This window comes from Mercenaria mercenaria, unplaced genomic scaffold, assembly GCF_021730395.1.
Source record: "Mercenaria mercenaria strain notata unplaced genomic scaffold, MADL_Memer_1 contig_3896, whole genome shotgun sequence".
In the NCBI taxonomy this organism is placed as follows: Eukaryota; Metazoa; Mollusca; class Bivalvia; order Venerida; family Veneridae; genus Mercenaria; species Mercenaria mercenaria.
In genome coordinates this window covers 21663-42943 of record NW_026462080.1, presented here as the reverse complement: position 1 = coordinate 42943, position 21281 = coordinate 21663, and the positions used below count along the sequence as shown (strand labels likewise).

Below are 21281 nucleotides of genomic sequence, written 5' to 3'. Positions count from 1 at the left end.
AATTACACACGATTCTCTTATTACAACGAAAGAATACAACAAAACCAAGAAACAATCGAATACATACCAATATTGCAGACCTTAGGTAAAAAAAAAATTACAACCTCAATAAAAGTACTGAACATCTGTTTACTTCAGACTTCCCTCTAAAAATGAGACAAAGTCGTACTCATCAATGAAAACCCGCGAAAAGCTAATAAATATTAACCAATCAGAAACATATCCACTTCACAAAACTGTCCGAACGATAAACCCAGAACACCATCCGAATTTCTAATGTCCGAGATACGTCGGGTCTGACTAAATTCCGTCAAAATTCGGTCCGGTCACATATATGTGACACTACCCTTGTAGGCAGATCTATGTGATTCTTTGCTGTTTGCGCATTGCTTCATGTTATAATTTTGACATTCGTAGTGTGTATGGGATGCTGTACAGTAAAGGCAGACTGATTTCCCTGTACATTTACATTTATTTTCGATGTGTCGATTCGCCGTAAAACCCAACTCCCTCTCTTATTTTTCGAAATGTCCGTGGATAACAAGGGGAGTAAACTGAGACACATTTACCGCTATCAAGTTTAATGCGGAGCAGTGCTCTCTTTGTATGAAAGGGGAGCTTAACTATTCATTATGACACCTTAAAAGGCTTTCTCTTTTTAGTATTTCGAAGCCCCGGTGATAAACCTTGATGATATTATCATTTGCAAAATGATTTACATTATCATTAACATTGATATCTTTAAAATTAATAACCTCTGTTTATTCTGTTCTAGCGTTTTGTCTTGGGCCTTCTGCGTACAGTGGCTCTAATATAAAATGAGCATTGCTTGGCACTTCCAGCTAATTCTTTCTTATCCTAACTGTGAGGCAGTCCCGGGAACACTATGTAGCACACGGTGTAAAAATATTTATTTTTGAAATTACACTACAATCATAAAAAGGAACTTACTACAAGTACATTAGGGATTGTACGACAGAAAACTGTTAGATTTCTTTTCCCTGAATAACAATGATAAATACATTTATCGCGAAAGGTTAATACAAGGCTGGATGTAGTACGGCCACACAAAGAGGTAGTCAAGATCTACTTCAACAATCATCTACAAAGGGGACAATGTACTTAATAAAGATTATGTATAAGTGAAATAAATTTTGTTCTTTGTCATGTGCACAAAATAAAGCGTTGATCACCTTAATAGAAATGTTTAGGTGCTCGAGTTTTGTCAACATTCAAGTAACCTTTGAATGAGTTAAGAGTCCGTAATTTACGAGTTTCAATTAGCAAAGAGTTCTATTCCCGAAGGGTGGAAGAAAGAAAAGAGTTAAAGTATATAGATGTTCTTTGATTGACAACATATATATTACTAAAATCACGCAGGTTGTATGTAGGGTTATTACCAACAAGAGCAGGAACAAGGGATGAAAGGTTAGTGGGAGTACGTTGACTTTTCATTTCATATAATTGTATAAGTTTGTGTCTTCTCCTTCTTTCATAAAGAGTTTCCGACTTAGTTTTGTGGAAGAGTTCCTGTAAGGATATTAGTTTTGTTGCGCTTGTCTCTATTCTGGCAGCTTCGTTCTTTATTTTTAAGTTTTTGTTTCTCATAGAGGACACAGATATCCCTAATTACATCAGGATATTTAATGACAGGATGAATAAAATAGATATAGATAATTTCTATGCCTCGATGGCCTAACTTTAATTTAAGTCTATCTAAAATATTAACCCATGTCCATGCCTTTACTTTGATTTAGTTTATAAGTTCAAAATGACATTCTTCAATCCCTGGATCAAAACGAAATCACAATCTTGGTATAGCTTGACTTATCAGCTTCGTTTGATACTATCGACCATGAAACGTTGCTTAAACGCTTGGAAAAGGAATTCGTGATCATTGGCAAACCACTACAGTGGATAACTTCTTATCTGAATGACCGCTACCAAACAGTTTCAGTAAATGGTGAACTACTTACTCCAGTCCATATGAAATACAGTGTACTACAAGGATCTGTCCTAGGACCGAAAAACTACATCATGTACACAAAGCCCGTTGGTTCAATCTGCAGAAGCCATGTACTGAATCATCACTTATATGGCGATGACTCATACTTTAAGCCAAACATTATTTCCCACCAACACGAAGCCCTATCTCGAATTGAAATCTGTTTCAACGACATAGGCTCCTGGATGTATCAGAACATGCTGAAGCTCAATACTGACAAAACTGAGGTCATTTTGTTGCACACAATTCACACAAAAGTACCCAAAGATATCTGCGTCAAAGTAGGACCCTCTCAGATTAAACATACAATTTGTGTGAAGAATCTCGGTGCTAGAATGGATTCAAACATGATCATGACAAAGCATGTTAACACTTTGTAGAGCTAGTTATGCGCAATTCGGCAAATTGGCCACATAGGCAGTACATCACAGCTGATGCTACCAAGTCTCTTGTGAACTATCTGGTTACGTCGAAAGCAGACTACTGTAACTGGCTGCTGTATGGAATTTCCAAAGACTCACTGCAAAAACTTCAATGTGTACAAAACACAGCGGCCAGCATCATAACCAGGACTCCAAGATACGAACACATCACGCCGTTCTTGAAGGAGTTGCATTGGCTTCCGGTTCAGCACCGCACTGAGTTCAAAATCTTGGCACTTACAAAGAAAGCCATGTACAATGAATCTCCCAAGTACATTGTCGATATGCTGGACATATACAAGCCTCGCAGAAACTTAAGGTCGGCAAATGGCCCGGTGTCTTTGGTTGTACCGAGGAGTCGAACGGTAAAGTAGTGTAACAGACGTTTTAAGCATGCAGCTCCAAAGCTTTGGAATGCCCTCCCAGCAAGAATCAGAGATTCAAGCTCACTGTCCGCATTTAAAACATCTTTCACACATGTTATTAAAAATAACAAAATATGAAATACTGTTGAAAATGGCGTTAAACCAAAAGTAAACATGAACGGTTTGTTTCGTGTTTAGAAAGGGATTAGTCTCGTAATGTAATTTAACGTTGAACATAATTTATGGATGATTTTGTTTTCATTACTATTCATTTTAAAATTTTACCAGTATATTTTCATGTATGTATGTGTATGTATGTATTCTTTATGTTGTTTTTTTTTGTAAAGCACTTTTGAACGTACATATTTTGTATGAAAAGAGTGCTATATAAGTGTGGTATAAATATAATAATAATAACAAGTGAATGAAGTATTGCCATGCAATACAAAGTCCCCTACTGGAAGGCACCTAATTTTCTCTTCTGCAGTATAACATAATGAACTGATATCTGTCAATGATGTATAAACAATATTGTACTATATATACAATATAATATAACAAAGCACTTGGATTAAAATTTGCATATATATAAAAACGTACAGTTGTTTTCATTTGGATTTCTTTTGGCCGATTATACAAAAAGTTACCAGGTATCATAAAAGATATTTATAGTAACAACAAAGTGAAATTAACCCTAAAAAATCTATAAAATATAAGTCCACAAGAAACTCTTTACCAGGTAGAGATAGATCAAAATACACTTAAAATTTGGATGTACCGTGCATGTTGTACCACAGAAAAGTGGTCTCAATTTTTCCCTACGGCCAGTAATAAAAAAGTTACAATATAATCTATTTATAGTAACAACAAAGGGACATAATTCTAAAAAAAGGTGTGCCTCATAGTGTTGAACATTTCTGCCAAGTTACATCAAAATCCCTCCATGCATGAAGAAGAAATGTTCCGGACAAAGTCATTCTTGAATTTGACCTTTAACCTCTAAGTATGACCTTGACCTTAGACCTAGAGCCGGAGCTTTGGCACAACATCTTGTCTCATCCAGGGAAATGTTTGTGCCAAATGATATTCAAATCCTGTTTTGCATGACAAAGTTATACACCGGACAGGAAAAAAATCCTATTGACCTTTGATCTCAAAGTGTGACCTTGACCTTTAAGCTAGGGTTCTGGGTGTTGCGTATGACACATCGTCTTATCATGGGGAACATTTATGCCAAGTAATATTGTAATCCCTTGATGGATGACAAAGTTCTGGACCGGACAGGAAAAAAACCCTATTGACATTTGGCCTCCAATTGTGACCTTGACCTTTGAGCTAGGGGTCCGGGTTTGCGCATGACATGTTGTCTCATCATTAGGCACATTTGTGCTAAGTAGTGTCAAAATCCCTTCGTGGATGGCAGAGTTATGGACCGGACAGGAAAAAAGCCCTATTGACATTCGACCCCCAATGGTGACCATGACCTTTGAGCAAGGGCTCCGGTATTTGCGCTTGACATGTTGTCTCATCATGGGGAACATCTGTGCTAGTAATATTGAAATCCCTTAATGAATGACAGAGTTATGGACCGGACAGGAAACAGACCCTGTTCAATGCCATGTTAACATTTGACTGCTAAGTGTGGCCTTGACCTTTGAGCTAGGGGTCTGAAAGTTGTGCATGACACATCGTCTTATTACGAGGTACAATTGTGCCAATTGATATTAAAATCCCTTCATAGATGGGAGAATTATGGACCGGACAGGAAAAAAGCCCTGTTGACATTTGACCTCAAATTGTGATCTTGACCTTTGAGCTAGTGGTGCGGGTTTTGCGCATGACACGTCGTCTCATCATGGGGAACATTTATGGCAAGTAATATTAAAATCCCTCCATGGATGAAAGAGATATGGACCGGACACGAAACAGACCCTGTTCATGCCATGTTTACATTTGACTGCTAAGTGTGACCTTGACCTTTGAGCTAGGGGTCTCAAAGTTGTGCATGACACATCATGTTATTATGAGGTACAATTGTGCCAAGTGATATTAAAATCCCTTCATGGATGGGAGAGTTATGGAACGGACAGGAAAAAGCCCTGTTGACCTTTGACCTCCAATTGTTACCTTGACCTTTAAGCTAGGGGTCCGGGCGCATGACACGTCGTCTCATCATGGGGAACATTTGTGCCAAGTAATATTAAAATCCCTTCATGGATAAAAGAGTTATGGACCGGACACGAAATTGCGGACGGACGGAATGACAGAATGATGGAATGAAGGAAAAGCGCATTCCTATAGTCCCCGAAACTGGTTTTCAACCAGTAGGGCACAATTAATATAATTATGTGAATGCCAGGATCCATTATCAGCGAAGAAACATCCCATGAAATTTACGCTCAAAGACTTCTGGAATTTGTAGGCAGAACATAGTAAACTGAGGATGGTCGGACTTATAAATGGTAACAATTTCTGACTGAGCTGGATTAAAATTAACAAGCCATTTGCAAGCCTAACTAAATACTTTTGTATATTGGCCTGGATGATGTTGTACGTTTATACAGGATTAACTACTACCAAATGAAGGCATGTGTCCTCAGCGGAAAAATTAATGTTAGGACCTATATGATGAATAATATCATTAATTTAAACAAGAAACAAGAGAGGACTAAGTATCGAACCTTCTGGAACGCCAGCAGATATTACTGCACAATCAGATATTGTAGCAGAAGAACTTCTCGCTGTCTAAGAATTGTCAAAAAAATCTGTAAACCACCGATGAAGATAACCACAGATTCATGTAGTTTAACAATTTAACCTTGATGTCAATTTCGTTAGTTGATTTACTGTTGAAGCACCGGACATAATTCCAGACAGTTAGGACGGGAAGAAAAAAGAATACCTTTTCAATGTCCTTTTTGTCGATGGTGTTAAGCAGAGACATTGGTCGATTGTTGTTAAATAGGGTAAAGGTTATCCTTTTTAAAGACAGCATAGACATGACACAGTATCCAAAATATAGACACTCTTTGCTGTTTATACGCCCAAAGGGACGTATTATGTTATGACACTGGAGTCCGTCCTTCCGTCAGTCCGTCCGTTAGCAATTTCGTGTCCGCTCTATAACTCTTGAACCCCTCGAAGGATTTCAAAGATACTAGGCTTAAATACTCACCACATCGAGAAGACGTGCAAAAAGGATGTTTCGTTTGGCTTGCTTCAAAGTCAAGGTCACACTTAGGGGTCAAAGATTATATGACTTTCTTTCGTGTGTATATTGCACTCCATGGGGGTGCTCTTGTTTTTATTTGGCAGATCCCGTTTTTGTTCACTTACAATATTTTTTTGAATTACTTCCCTTATATGTTACCATAAATAGCTTATTTTGTAACTTTCTAATTACTGGTCATAGGGAAAACTGAGAACACTTTTCTGTGGTACAACATGGATGGTACCTCCAATTTTTAGATGTATTTTGACATATCTATTGCTGGTTAGGATCTTTTTGTAGACTTATATTTTTTTCTGTAGACTTAGATTGTTTCTTAATTTCTTCCCTTTGTTCTTCCTGTTCTTTGGGCTAAAACAGTTAAGTTCTTTAAATTTCGCTCCCATCCTCCTCTGATATAACCCTTCGGGCGTATATAGCTCCGCTTGGCAGAGCTCTTGGTTAGAGAGAAGTTGAACAACTGACAAATGGGTAATGATAACTGACAACAACCCTCACGAAGAACACCATGACTAATAGTGTCAGACTTAGAAGCTTTATTAGTTCTTCAACTTCTTTTATTGACATATGAAACATTTGGTGGAGCGTTGTTTGAATCATCAATCACTGACTATTCCCTGAAAAAATGTGTTTGATAGGTCAGACGACACAGTGGCACTGGTGCAGGGGTCAACAAGAGACGAAATACTTTTCCTTGGAGTACATTGTAGATTAAATGAAAGATTTAAGAGCTTTCCACCAATCTTTAGGCAATATTGACAGAGATTAAAGATTTTGCGACAATGAAAGAAAATAATTTGCTTTAATTTCCTTTAATCTGCCTTGTTTCTGAGCGTTCGAAACTTTGTCCAATGGTATACACGTTGTACTGGTTTTGCTTAGCTATAAAGCCCGCTTACGTTGTTATAATTAACTGTTTACTAGTTTGTTCATACAGGGAGGGTCACTTGAGTTAATTTTAACATTTTATAAGAAATACATACAATTTTAGGTATGTTATCTGCATATATGCATACGTTTTCATTCCGTAGGTTATCCCAGTGCACTGGATCTAACTGGCGTCTTAGCAGATCGTAATTTTGTTGCTCGAATAACCAGACAGAACGATCAAATGTGTTGACTTTTGGCTTTACGAAAAAAAGTAAAAACTGGACAATTGTACCTAACCTCCTGATGGAGAATAGTCACTAACACAAGCCTTAATTACATGCTCAATATTGTTGGTGAAAATGCGATCAATATTCGTGTGTAGCACATAGTGACCTTTTCCACAACAATTGTTTTCCGTGTTGACCTTCCTGACCCTTTAGTGAACCACGGTCAATCTGGAGAATTATCTTGTTTTACTTCCAAAAACGTATCACCTGGTTGCTTAAAAGTGATACAAGGAAATGCGCAGTCATTACTAAATACCATATATCCCCGGCGATGGTCATTTATGCTTACCGACCTTGGCAATGTGGGTGTTGAAGGTGTGTTGACCAGCTCGGATTAAATGGTCCATTCTTTGGTTACACCAGGGTACTTTTCATAAACTGCCAATGCCACAGGGTGCATAACACCCGTTATGCAGGGTGATTAATTACCATCAGGTGTACTCGTGACCTCGATTATTTGATGATCCCGTGGGGGCTTCAACCCTGGTAATTCTATCTTTATTCTCATTTATATACATACATCATATAAAGCATTATAACGCATTCACAAATATCACATGTATATAACCGCTCAAATTTTGAGCTATATGAGATTAATATTTCAGTCAATAGTACATGAATTCTGACCATTAAGAATATTGAATATATCATTTAAATAAATGAATAAAAATTACATCTATATTAAGTCTAACTATTTACAAACTTAAAAGATAAAAAACTAGTGCTAATCCATATTTAAAAACTGCCATAAAAGAACCATATGTAAAACACTGAAGACTGTAAATCGGGGCCCTAACGCGCATATAAAAATAGTTTTCAAAAATCATCGAATATCACTCTTGACCAGGTCAAGAATGAACTGATTAGCACTGATTGTCTACACAAGTATAAATTTATTTATTTATTTATTTTTTTTTTGGTTGGGTTTAACGTCGCACCGACACAATTTAGGTCATATGGTGACTTTCCAGCTTTGATGGTTGAGGAAGACCCCAGGTGCCCCTCCGTGCATTATTTCATCACGAGCGGGCACCTGGGTAGAACCACCGACCTTCCGTAAGCCAGCTGGATGGCTTCCTCACATGAAGAATTCAACGCCCCGAGTGAAGCTCGAACCCACATCGATGAGGGGCAAGTGATTTGAAGTCAGCGACCTTAACCACTCGGCCACGGAGGCCCCCACAAGTATAAAATGGACATGACACATAATACTAAGAAAATACAATACATTATTTACAAAGTAAAAATTGTCGTCTTCGTAAAATTCAGGTTTTGGCACATTGTCTAATCAAGTCTTTATGGGAAAACAACAATATAAACTATTCGGTTTCAGAATAACACTCGGTTGCTTTTGAGAACAATATATCTCTCAAATCACTGTAAACCTGGCTTTCAAGGATGACATGAAATTCATTTTCAACAGTATTACTTTGACAGAATGGACATGTTCTATTTTCCTCCCTTAGCCTTTCATACCGTCCAGTTTCAATACGAATGGGTACAACACCCAGTCTAAATTTACTGAAAGCAGTACGGTGTAACAAAGGCATTGTAAGAGTACAATATTCTTCTACACTGTAGTTAGTCTTTAACAATTTATACAACCTAAGTTTATTGTGTCCTCGACCTGATGGACCGATACCATTATTAATTATGTTTAACCAGCTATTCATATAACATTTATATGTCGCCTTTTCAACCATAAGGGCGAATGAACGAGGTATACTATTTTCTAAAGAGCAATACATATTCATATCATTTTCTTTAAAATAAGAAGTTACATTGTATATCCAATTTTTACATGAACGACCAGATTTGCCGTATGACCAAAGTGCCCACCTTTTGTTGAACCTCGACCCCTCCATACGTGCTAACTTAGACCAGTATAGGGAGACACTTTTCCATTGTCGGACTAATGGCGGCTTCCAGGCCATTTCACCAGAAATTCGGTGAATATTTTCCAACACCAAGGAAGAAACGAACAGCCCGGTGATGAACAGCATCGATGCAAGAGTAAGATCAATATCCCCATAGCGGTGCACTATAGCTAATAACAAGCCATACAAGTGTGTCATAACGTTTGGTGTACACATGATATGGAAGACCTCCAATAGATTTACATTTGGCAATCAACAAACCCAAGGCTCGGCTGGCACTCTGAGCAACAGACTTTACAGTTATATTTAGATCAAGAAGTTCTTGTAAAACAACACCTAGGTAAGTATATCTATCAACAATAGAAAGTTGATTTAAACCACACATAAAAGTAAACGATGTGCATGGCGTTGAATTAGGTCTAGAGTGAACTATATTACTTTTATTACAATTTACATTCATATCATTTGTTTTACACCAATCGTTTAAACCATTAATTAAAACTTGTAAATCTTCAGCAGTTTCAGATAACAAAACGATATCATCGGCGTACAACATTATACATACTTTTTCGTTTTCTAAAGACACACCAACGTCAAGTGACTTAAGATATAATGTCAAATCATCAATAAACAAATTAAAAAGTAAAGGGTAAAAAGACAGTATACAACCTTGGCGAAGGCCACTTTTTACATCAAACCATTCAGTTTCAAAAGCATTTACTCGTACACATGACATAACACATGAATACAGTGATTTAATAGTTTTTAACATTTTACCAGCAAAACCAATATTCTCTAGACGTTTCCATAAAATGGTTCTATTTATAGTATCATATGCATTTCTAAAATCAATAAAGGCGCATAATGTATCTTTATGCATCTTCTTTCTGCTATCAATTAAAATGTTAAAGATAAAATTTGGTCTGTTGTGCTTCTGTCTTTTCTAAAGCCATTTTGTTCATCGCTCACCTTTAGGTATGTGATGTAGGCGTACTAGATATAATCCCTCACCCTCTGCAGACGTTATGCTGGTTTGAATGTTATCCTTTGTTTAAAAAAGAGGATTACGGTCAATGATAAGCCTCCCGGAACTTCTGCTGGTATTTGAATCATCAGCACCAGACTAGATGCCGGGTATGTGTCATTACTTATGGGATGGGGTGTTGTTTTGGTATAGTTTTAGGGTCACGTCGGCAGAGTCTGAATTAACTTGTGCCTTTTGACAGGACGAAAAGAAAATGAATAGAGAAATATTTCTCTCATTTCCTACTTCCCTATAACTTTCCCCGGCGTTTGCATGTTGTGGATGGGTGTAGACCCGCCAGCTAGAGTGAAATCTACATTCAGTGGCTTTCTAATGGTCCCTGTGGCCTCAGTGGAAATGGTAATGCCGGATCATGCACTTTGTATTACATACATAGGAGATGAAGCCTTGTTGTGGTTATTTCCAGGGATACATCCGCTGAATCTGAAATAGCTTTTGCCTTCTTGACGGGACTACCAGAAGATGAAATGAGAGATATTTCTATCATTCTCTTCACCTTTAAACTTTCCCGAAAGTTTGCACAGTGTTGATTGGTATAGACCTGCCCACTTGTGTGACAGGATGGACGAACCGGGGGCAATGACTACCAGAACAACTTAACACCCATTACAATATTTACAAGTTTATTTACAGAAAATGATTATTTACAATGAATGAGAAATTGGTTATTAGAAGAAAAAAACGAAAAAAACAAACAAACAAACAAATCTGAGCTCAGTATCTGTTTTCTAGAAGATGTTTTTTAACAGTCCTATAAAAAAGAAACAGTTCCTTTCTCTCATGACGTTTCACAGGTGTTTCCTTTTACTTCAAACTAAAAGTAGCACTAACTAAGAACTAAACTTAAAGTAATGTCCCGCTAAACCGTGACAACGTTGACCCTTTTACGGCTCCCTATGTTGGTAGGTGTTTGTATCCCTGAGCTGTCTCGGTTGTATACAATAATTATCGTCTTTGCGGTTAAGGCACAACCATGGGACGAAAGCTCTGCGCTGGGAAAATCACATCTAGGCGAGTAACGACTAATAAACCTCGTTTATAATATTTCCGGGTCGTGACATCATCACCAGGTAAAAAGTCGTCTGGTGGAAGAAGCTATAATATATAACATATGGTAAGTGTCACAGGGTGAGAAAAATGTGCAGTCTTCCGGGGCCTCGAAACCGGGACCCCTCGCTTACAGGGTGAGTGCTCTACCGACCGAGCTAACCGGCTGCCTAACACATCTTCTCCCCTAACGTGACAAAGTCCGAACCGTGACATACACCCCCACAAATTGGAAACTTGTCCTCGAGTTTCGGAGGTACATAATATTGCATGCGTAGTAAGACTGACCAAGCAAGCATGCCACGGCCCCACGTTGGGCGCCATATGTCACAGGGCGAGAAAAATGTGCAGTCAGTCCGGGGCTCAAACCCGGGACGCCTCACTTATAGGGCGAGTGCTCTACTGACTGGGCCGACCGGCTGCCTGACACATCTTCCCCCCTAACGTGACCAAGTCAGTACCGTGACATACAACCCTACAAACTGGAAATTCGTCCTCGAATTCCGGAGGTACATAATATTGCAAGCGTCGTAAGACTGACAAAGCAAGCACGCCACGGTCCCACGTTGGGCGCAAAAAAGGCACAGGGTGAGAAAAAATGTGCAGTCAGTCCGGGGCTCGAACCCGAGATTTCTCGATTGCAGGGCGAGTGCTCTACCGACCGAGCTAACCGGCTGCCTGACACATCTTCTCCCCTAACGTGACAAAATCCGTATCGTGACATAAGCACAATAGCAAAACAAATAAGGGCATAAAACTGCTCTTTTGGGTACACTATACCTCCGTAGGCTCAAACAAACAATTACATATTAAATACACGGTACTATACTTGCCAACATATACATTTATACATTACAATGCAATGTAGTACCGGCGTTCAATAGTTTACAATGAAAAGATTGACATATATGATTTATGACTAAGATTACTTACAAATTATCATGTTTCAAAAGTTCAACATAAATCTTACAGCTTATGCAAATGAAACTTTTTAGATTCCTTTTTCGAAATATTAATTTAGAAAAGTCTGAAAAATTTAATGAATTTTCCTGACATACCGAAACTAGCTAATCGCATGCCGAAAACTAAAACATTTATAAAAAAAGATGATGCAATACCTGCATTTAAACTACATATGCATTGAGGCCCGTATGTCAGGTTGTGACAACTTGGGTAAAATTGACGCTCAGTTACTTTCTAACGATCCCAGAGGCCTCAATAGACATGGTATTGCCGGGTCCTGCCCTTTTTCAAAAAAATTTTCTTACTATATCTCCTAACTATCTTTCCTAGAATTGAAACCATAATGTCATTACTTGTATATATGAACTGAGTTTAATTGTAAAATGTACGATGTATACCTAATTATGTATCTGCTTATTACTAAATTAATTAAAAAATATACAGAATATATAGAAATACCCAAAAAAACGTCAAATCGTCGATAATGAATATATTGTGTGTATTATAAAGTAAACCCTAGATATTGACTTTCTATAAGTCATTACGTGAAAGTATTACCTATTGTATAGACAGTGCCGAAAATTTTAGATTATGAAAAAAAAAACAATTAAAAATAATGCTGGTTGCTGATATGTAACATTTAAGACTGAATATAATACTTAAGTTTGAATTTCATTATTTTGAAGTATATTGTTTAAGATTTTCTAAAACTTACTTGATTTCCATGTAACTGATATTGCCGATAGTCCTTTCTATCAAGGCATTGATAAATATTAATTGCCCAATTATACCTGGATAATTGCGGGAAGAACTTATCTAACTGCAAACTTTTGTCAAATACATTATCATTGTTTGACGTCAGAAAATGTTTAAAGTCTAATGCAACAAGATTAAACTTAACGAAAAAGCCTTCTAGCGCAAAAGGAACATTCTTTTTAAGGGATCATTTTTAGCATTCTGTTAAATGAAACAAGTATTGAAATATGTTTTGTTAGTTTATTATTCTTATCTATTTATAAACATCCAAAGTTATTTCGAATAAACATATATCTTTTAATGATAATCATTATAACTGAACACCTTTTACCTAAATGATATATCAGCGGACAATAAGTAATAAAGACCATGATTTAATCAAAACATCGGGAATCCCCTGTCGAACCCTTCCCTAGTGGCAAAGTTCGGAAATTGGTCGCATGTTAGCCTCTTTGTATATTGAAAGTTTTACATAGCAGTACATGGCCAGTAAAGTGCTGCCAGATCGCATGATTGATACATACAGCTTCGGAACGAAATAATACTCTCTGGGACCGTCAAAGTTAGTCAGTCCGTCAGTCAGTGTTTAAGTTTAATGAAGGGTCAAAGTTATTTGAAAAGAAAGACTTATATACAAACCGGTAGTTACAATCTAATATGTTTGGAAAAAAATGCTTGTTAGAGCAAGTATTCGCTGTAAAATACTAAGTTTAAATTTGGACAAATCAGAAATGTTTCTCATCCGATCTTCACCAAACTTGAACAAATGTGTTTGATCATGAGTCCTCGGCCAAGTTCGACAAGCTGGCAATTCAGCTTAAGCACTTCAGAATTATGGCCCTTGAATTACCAAAAATAGGCTTTTGTATTCATGTTCGTGCTCTAAGTCAAACATTTGTGGTGTTTGCAATACCGAAGTCAAATGGCATTCTGACCAAGGTATATTTTGTGAAGATTGCAACAACTGGTTTCATGCAGAATTTCAGGGAATTAATTCTTTCACTTATCACTTTCATTGTAATCATCCTGAAGAATATTGGCAATGTTTGAATTGTGGCATGCCAATTTCACATCATCACTTTTTGATTCATCCTCAGTTGATACAAACCACTCCATGTCATCAGTAAGCTCATATAGCTCGGAACTACTATCACCTAGCTCAGAACCAGCTGACAAACCAAGCAGTACACCAGATAGTCAACACATACCAAATACTGCTACACACGAAACATCTCCCTTGAACCATAGACAACCCAAATCCAACACAGCATCCAATTACTACATTTGAAACATTAAAAATCATAACAGCTAACTGTAGATGAGTGAAAAAGAACTTTCACGGTTTCATTAGTATGTTGTCATCTGTCAAATTTGTATTAGTTTTAGGAACCGAATCATGGTTAAAGCCGAAAATTAGAAATTCCTATATATTTCCGTCTGGTTATAATGTATATAGAAACGGCCTCAAAAGTAGAACAGGCTATGGTGTATTTATACTGGTTTCAAAAAAGTACAAAAGTAGCTTGGTACCGGAATTAAAGTCAAAATCAGAAATTTTATAGGTTAATGTCAAACAGCAAGGCAAGAAAAGACCTTTTTGTATGTAGTGCTTACAGACCAGACAAAGACTTAACATGCACCGATGAACTTGATCGTTAACTTTCTATGACTGACATAAGCACAAACACTGTTGTTGTTGGTTGTGACCTGAACTTGGGTGATATAGATTGGGGGCATCATACTGTAAAATCTGGATCTAAGCATATGGGTGAAAGCATTAAACCTTTAGATTGTGTCAATACTTTTAGTCTGTACCAAGCTATTAAAGATCCAACTAGAATAATAGATACAACGAGAAATTGTTTAGATCTTATGTTTATCTCAAACCCCTCTCTTCTACAGAACGTAAAAGTCATCCCAGGTTTTAGTGATCATTGTATTCCTTTCACTGATATTCTCTCTTCTGTACTCATTTATCCTAAAGAAAAGAAATTCTCCTCTTTGATAAAGCAAACTGGGAAGAAATGAAAAACGCCTTGTATCATTCATCGCAGATACTAACCTTAGAAATAGGACAGTACAGGAGATTTGGGATGCTTTCACATCCAAGCTAGATGAACTGAAAGATAAGTTTATCCCATCCAAAACTGTATCTGGAAAGCATTACTTTCCCTGGCTAAATGCTTACTTCAAAAAACTTATGAAGAAGAGAGATCGCATTTATAGTAAAATGAAGAAATCTCAAAATGCCAAGTACTTTTTAAGCTTAAGAAAATAAAGTCAATCATTCAAAAACAAACTAGAAATGCGTATTGTGAATACATAAATAACATCATTTGTGATCAAACTGAAAATAAACATGGCACTACTAAAACAAATTTGGGGATATATCAAAGGCCTGAAGAATAATTATGTGGGTGTTTCTCCTCTTAGAGAAAATTGTTTAGTTAAAACACTTCTAAAGAAAAGGCTGATGTTCTAGACAGACAATTATCTTCTGTCTTTGTTAAAGACAACAGTTCTACTATGCCTCAGGTGGATTCTTATCCATCCCCAGCCATGTCTTCCCTGCATGTCACGGAGAGGGGTGGTTTTAAATTTTTGGGGAATCTCAATCCTAATAAGGCTGCTGGCCCAGATCCTATTACACCTAGGATCCTAAAGGAGTGTGCCCAAGAAATAGCACCTATCTTCACCATTCTTTTTAATAAGTCCCTGGAGACAACAGATTGGAACGAAACCTATGTATCTCCAAACTTTAAGAAGGTGGAGAGATTCCTTGCAAAACATTACAGGCCCGTCTCCTTGACATGCATTGCATGCAAGGTTCTTGAGAATATCGCGGTGAGCAGCATCAATGATCACTGTGACAAGCATAATATCTTAGCCGATAACCAGCATGGTTTTCGTGCCCGCAGATCATGTGAGTGCCAGTTAGTAGGTTCTGGTATACAAGGTAATACCTTAGCTTGGATAGGTGCCTTTCTGGGCCATGATAGTTCTGGTGATAGAAACCAACAGGTTGTTTTAGATGGTAGTCTTTCTCATAAAGCTCCAGTTCTGTCCGGTGTACCACAGGGCTCGTCGTTGGGACCTCTTCTATTTCTGCTCTACATCAATGACCTCCATAGTGCTGTCAAGTCTTCCTGTCGACTTTTTGCAGATGATTGTGTCATTTACAGGGTTACAAGTTCTGCAGCTGATTCTCTGGCACTCAGGATACTTTGACAGCTTGGCGGCATGAGAGCAGAAATGGAAGATGTCTTTCAATATTGACAATTGCCATATAATGCACATTGCTAGTCGATCAAGGAAAGTCACTAAGTACACTTAACACAACAAACCACTTCTGACTGTTGAACAAGCTACCTATCTAGGTATTGACTTCAGATCTGTTCTGGGACGCCCATGTCAATAAAGTTACATCTAAAGCTGCTAGTCAGACATTGGGGTTTCTGAAACGCAATATCCATTCCGAAACTAAAACGGCAGCATACAAAACATTAGTTCGCCCAACTTTGGGATACTCGTCTGCTACATGGGATCCCTATTTAAAGAAAGATAAGGAGAAACTTGAGTCAGAAAAGGGCGACTAGATTTGTTACAAATAATTATTCAAAAACTCCTGGCTCTATTACAAACATCATGTCTTCGTTAGGTTGGCAATCGCTAGAAGATAGGCGACATGATAGTAAATTAGTTCTATTTTACAAAATTGTAAACAATCATGTTGATCTTAATATGAACCTGTTCCTTAATCTACAAACCAGATCATCTAGGCATTATCACAATCAAGCTTATCAACCTGCCTCACCATCAAATGACATATAAAATATTCATGCTTTCCACGTACTGTTTGCCTGTGGAACTCTCTGCCACAGAGTGTAGTTAGTGCTGACTCAGTCTCCGGATTTAAGTCAGCGCTGGCTGCACGCGTTCGGACTCCATAAATTTCATCATATCTGATTTTGAATTTTACTAACTCTTTGTTTTTCCTGCACAAAAATTATACTTGTGCATGCTGTCGAATCTTATGAATTTAAGGTGTTAAAGGTGTTAGATTTTTGCACCTATTTTTATCACGTTGCTATGGTTCTCCTGTGTTGGTTGAGTAGCTAGGGAGGCCTAGCACTCTATCACTTTTACTAACCCCCAAGCATGGCCATTATATTCTGTCAAGAATGTTTGCCATTACTATAAAAGAAGAAGAATGTAAACAAAATGTGTTTGACTATAAGTCCTCAGCCTAGTCAAAATATTTCGACGTTCAGATTGTTTTATATTTGTGACGGGCAATCTAATCGTCAAACTTGGAAAAACCAAATTTCAAATGGAAGTTACATCACAGTACACAGTCATTTAAAGTTATTGGGTTTATATTGCGTGTAAACACACGCTAAACGTTGATCGTTTACAGTACATACAGAGGTTTAAATCACCAGAAAATTCGTACTTTTTGATATTATTTGATAATTTTTACATTGATTAACGAAGAATTGAATTCCCTTTTGATACCTTTAAGTGTTATTATATTTCGTGGCTTATTCGCGAAATAATCGGCATTTAAACCTGTAGCAAGTAAAGCGTTAGCAGCGATGAAAATTTCATCGAAAGTTGCTTCAAAGTGTTTGACGCGAGTGGGGATATTTTCCATATGAAAAGAATATATCAATATGTTCTAGGATCGCGTCAAATAAGTTGGACTAGTCCTCGGCCATGTTCGATAACCAGCCATATCGGCCCAGGCATTTCGATATTATGGCATTTGAATTACCCAAAGTAAGCGTTTTTACTTTTCAAAGTTATATCTGTAGAGAGTAAACAGTATATAAAGACTGACAAACTATTGAGATTATTAGGCAGTTATGGGAGACATGCGGTTTCAAAAGCAGCTCTAATTTATTCCCGTTTTGTTGTTGTCCCGAGGTTTACCAGCAAGCTGAATTTAGCCGTTAAAAAGTGAATATTTCTATTCACAAACCGTTTTCGGTACAAATTTAAATTTCCAAATACACTGTACACCTTACAGTTATATACGTCTACTCGGTTTGTTTCTTGGTATCAGTTAAAATGCAAACATTTGACAATGAAAGTGTTTGCATGACGAAACGGCCAAGTTCACCGCTAAATCAGCCACGACCACAAATCGAGAATGAAATAGCGAACTTTAAGATCGCTGTAAAGTTAAATCCAAGCTACGTCGCCTACCATTCCCCAATGTTTGATATTCGATACATTACTTGTAAAAATAGAAAAGAATATATGATGACACTCATCTTTGTTGACGTTCTTTGTCGCGACATGTACTAACTCGGAAGTTGTGACAGTGCGATTTACCGTATACCTCTGAAAGAGGTAGTTCTGTTGTTTACCAGGCGTGTTGTAGAGAGATTGACCCTAACAATTTTAACGAAAGAAATGCATTAAATAATTTCTAGAAATTCTAGATGTCCTTGAAATAACCGAATATGATTTTACAAATTTAATGAGAAATTTACGCTAGTAATATTGATATCAGTAACAGAAGTTTTGAAATTGAATTTAAAGATTCTCAAAGTTTGATAAATCTTGCCTATGGCCATTACCTATAAGCAATGTTATCTATTAGATTACTTCCCTTGCAATTACACAATTGAGTGAAAAATGAAACGGTTTAAGACACGATATCATATATTTTTACACAAAAAATAAACATTTAGGATTTATTCATATATATGTGTTTGATAAACCCTTTCATTGTATTTTGTCAGCTTACATACGGTAAAAAATATTATTTCATAGTGCAGATAATACAGATTTGCTTGTATCAAATTGTCACAATAGAAGCACTTTTATAACAAATAACAGGTAGGATTAGTAAAGTGACAATTGTTTTGATCTCTATTTCTTATGCATCAGTGACCTGGGCCGTATTCATAAAGCATCTTAAGTATAAGTATAAGAAATTGATTATTTTCTTAAGTATTACTTAGGTTAGAAATTTATTTTACTTAAGTATATTTGTTATTTATAAAACAACTTAATAAGTAATTCTTGTTTTTTATTGTGGACGAAAACATTAAAAAAACAACATTAATTTCAGACAGATACAACATGCACAATTATGTTTAAAGTGCTTTTATCTGAAAAACAACACTTTAATCGTACTCACCACGCTATTTTATTTTCTAACTTAAGTCATTTCTTACGTATCTTAAGTTTTAACTGTTTTATGACTAAGACTTAAGTTTTTACTTAGACTTAAGCTGAAATCACTTCAAACTTAAGTTAAATCTTAAACTTAAGTGAAAACTTATACTTAAGATGCTTTATGAATACGGCCCCAGGTGATTAACTTGTAGATACTTTGCCAGACCAGGTGCCCAAATTGTAGATACTATGTTGAACCATCCGAACGATCGAGGCACCAAAACAAAAAGTAGCCCATATTGTGTATAAGGTTATACTACAATAAATAGTATTACATTGGTGTACTTATATATTCTATATAAAACTGACATTTTCAAAGGGCTACCAAACATAGCATAGCTAGACCTATTTCAGAGAACAAATTCTTACTTCATTTTAAAGAGTTGTGATAAAATTGAAGTAGGAATCATAATTATTAATGTTTTATGAGAGATTTCTCTTGTCAAATTTGCTTACTGTTAAATCACATCAAAATCACACTGCTTTGACCTCCTCATACTAAAGTTTTGGTTTCAGTTTACCAAACCTCCTCTCCAATTTTTGTCTAACAAAATGTCAAATTGGTGATTTTGAATGATAATCGGGTTTTTGTTTCAAACTTGAGAGCCAGGAAGGTTATTTCAGTTACTCAGCGTAACTTTTAGATATGTGTTTCATCTTTTGATTATATATTTTAAGGGCAAAAATATATATGAATAATAAATCTAAAGTATAAGAAATTAAAAAAAAAAACATAATTCTTTAAGTTTGAATATTTTACCCAAACATGTTATTTAATATAACATCTTTTATTTAATTTGACAAGGACGTAATTAGATCGACGTTCATGTTTATTATCTGATATACATAACTATTATGTACGTTGATATTTTGGCTGGAACTGCAACAAACGTAATTCTAACGTAAACAACTTTTTATTACGAATACCCTCATTATCATTGTCATCACAATATACATCTCTGTAACTATAGTCTTATACCTAATACATGACATCACCCTCACACTAAATTGAAATACACTATTAAGACTTCCAATCGGTAATGTTCATAGTCATACTAATTAAATGTTAGTCAGTGTATCCAGTTTTCAATCCGAGTTCAAAATAACTGTTTAACAAAAGTATTCTTAAAAGTTACAGATGCAAAGTATATATCAAGAATGTCATACATTGAAAGTTTGTATCAACAGTGTTACATGTATGTAATGAACATTTATACCAACATTTCCAAAAAAACTTGAAACAATGTTTTTAATGTCTCGTAACTGTTACAATATACTTTGAAAATTATAAAGATTTTGACTGGAATAATTATCAATAAGAAAACATGCTGATGATAGATATAGGAGTTTAACCCCTATTTTGATCAGTTAGGGATTATTATGCCCTGTACACAAGTGATCAAATCACAAATTTAACTTTTCAACTTTCTTGCGAATTTTTGTTGGGTAACGTTTTTCTGTAGATACAGTATTTTTAGGGGGTTGCTGCTGGTTTACAGTTGTTTGCTCAACTTTCGCAGATCTTGTTGATGACTGACTAGCTGTTGACTGACTAGTTGTTGACTGACTAGAAAATGACTTACTAGCTGATGAAAAACTATTTACACTATCTGACAATGGTAAGTAGCTAGAGTCGTGTACCACACGATCTGGTTCAGGTACAAGTTCTGACCTTCGAATCTGATCTGCATGCCGACGCCAGCTGACACCCGGCGCAATCTCTACACGGTACGAAACAGGACCAGTTTTCATGTTTATTTTGCCTGGAATCCAAGTATCTCGACCACTACGATAATCTCTGATCGTAACACAATCACCAATATCGAAATTACGGTCTGTAGTACTGCGATGCATTTTGGATTGCTGATCTTCTACTCTCTTTCGCAAACTAAGCCAATAAGAATCTTGAGAGTTTGGTTTGAACTGTGCCTTGATCATGTTTCGCGGCTTTCAATGCCTGTTTCATTGTCTGTACAAACCGCTCGGCCAAGCCGTTTGTCTTCGGATGGTACGGTGCACTATACGTAACTTTGACACCATTCTTCTGTAAAAATGTACGGAACTCTTCGCTTACAAACTGAGGTCCGTTGTCACAGACAATTTGGTCACAAATTCCACAATCTGCGAAAATAGCACGGATGACTTCAATTGTATGAGTAGCTGTAGTCGAATTCATAATTTTCACGACAGGCCACTTAGGATAAGCATCCACGGCAACAAAAAAAC

The 21281-nt window shown here is 36.6% G+C and overlaps 1 protein-coding gene across 1 annotated transcript; it reads right to left on the bottom strand.

Annotated features, from left to right (window-relative positions):
• Positions 1–20459: 20459 nt before the first annotated feature.
• LOC128553501 (uncharacterized) lies at positions 20460–20993 on the bottom strand. Its single transcript, XM_053534680.1, has one exon. It carries the CDS (start codon positions 20991–20993, stop codon positions 20460–20462), a length of 534 nt encoding a protein of 177 aa, XP_053390655.1.
• Between the last annotated feature and the right edge of the window lie 288 nt (positions 20994–21281).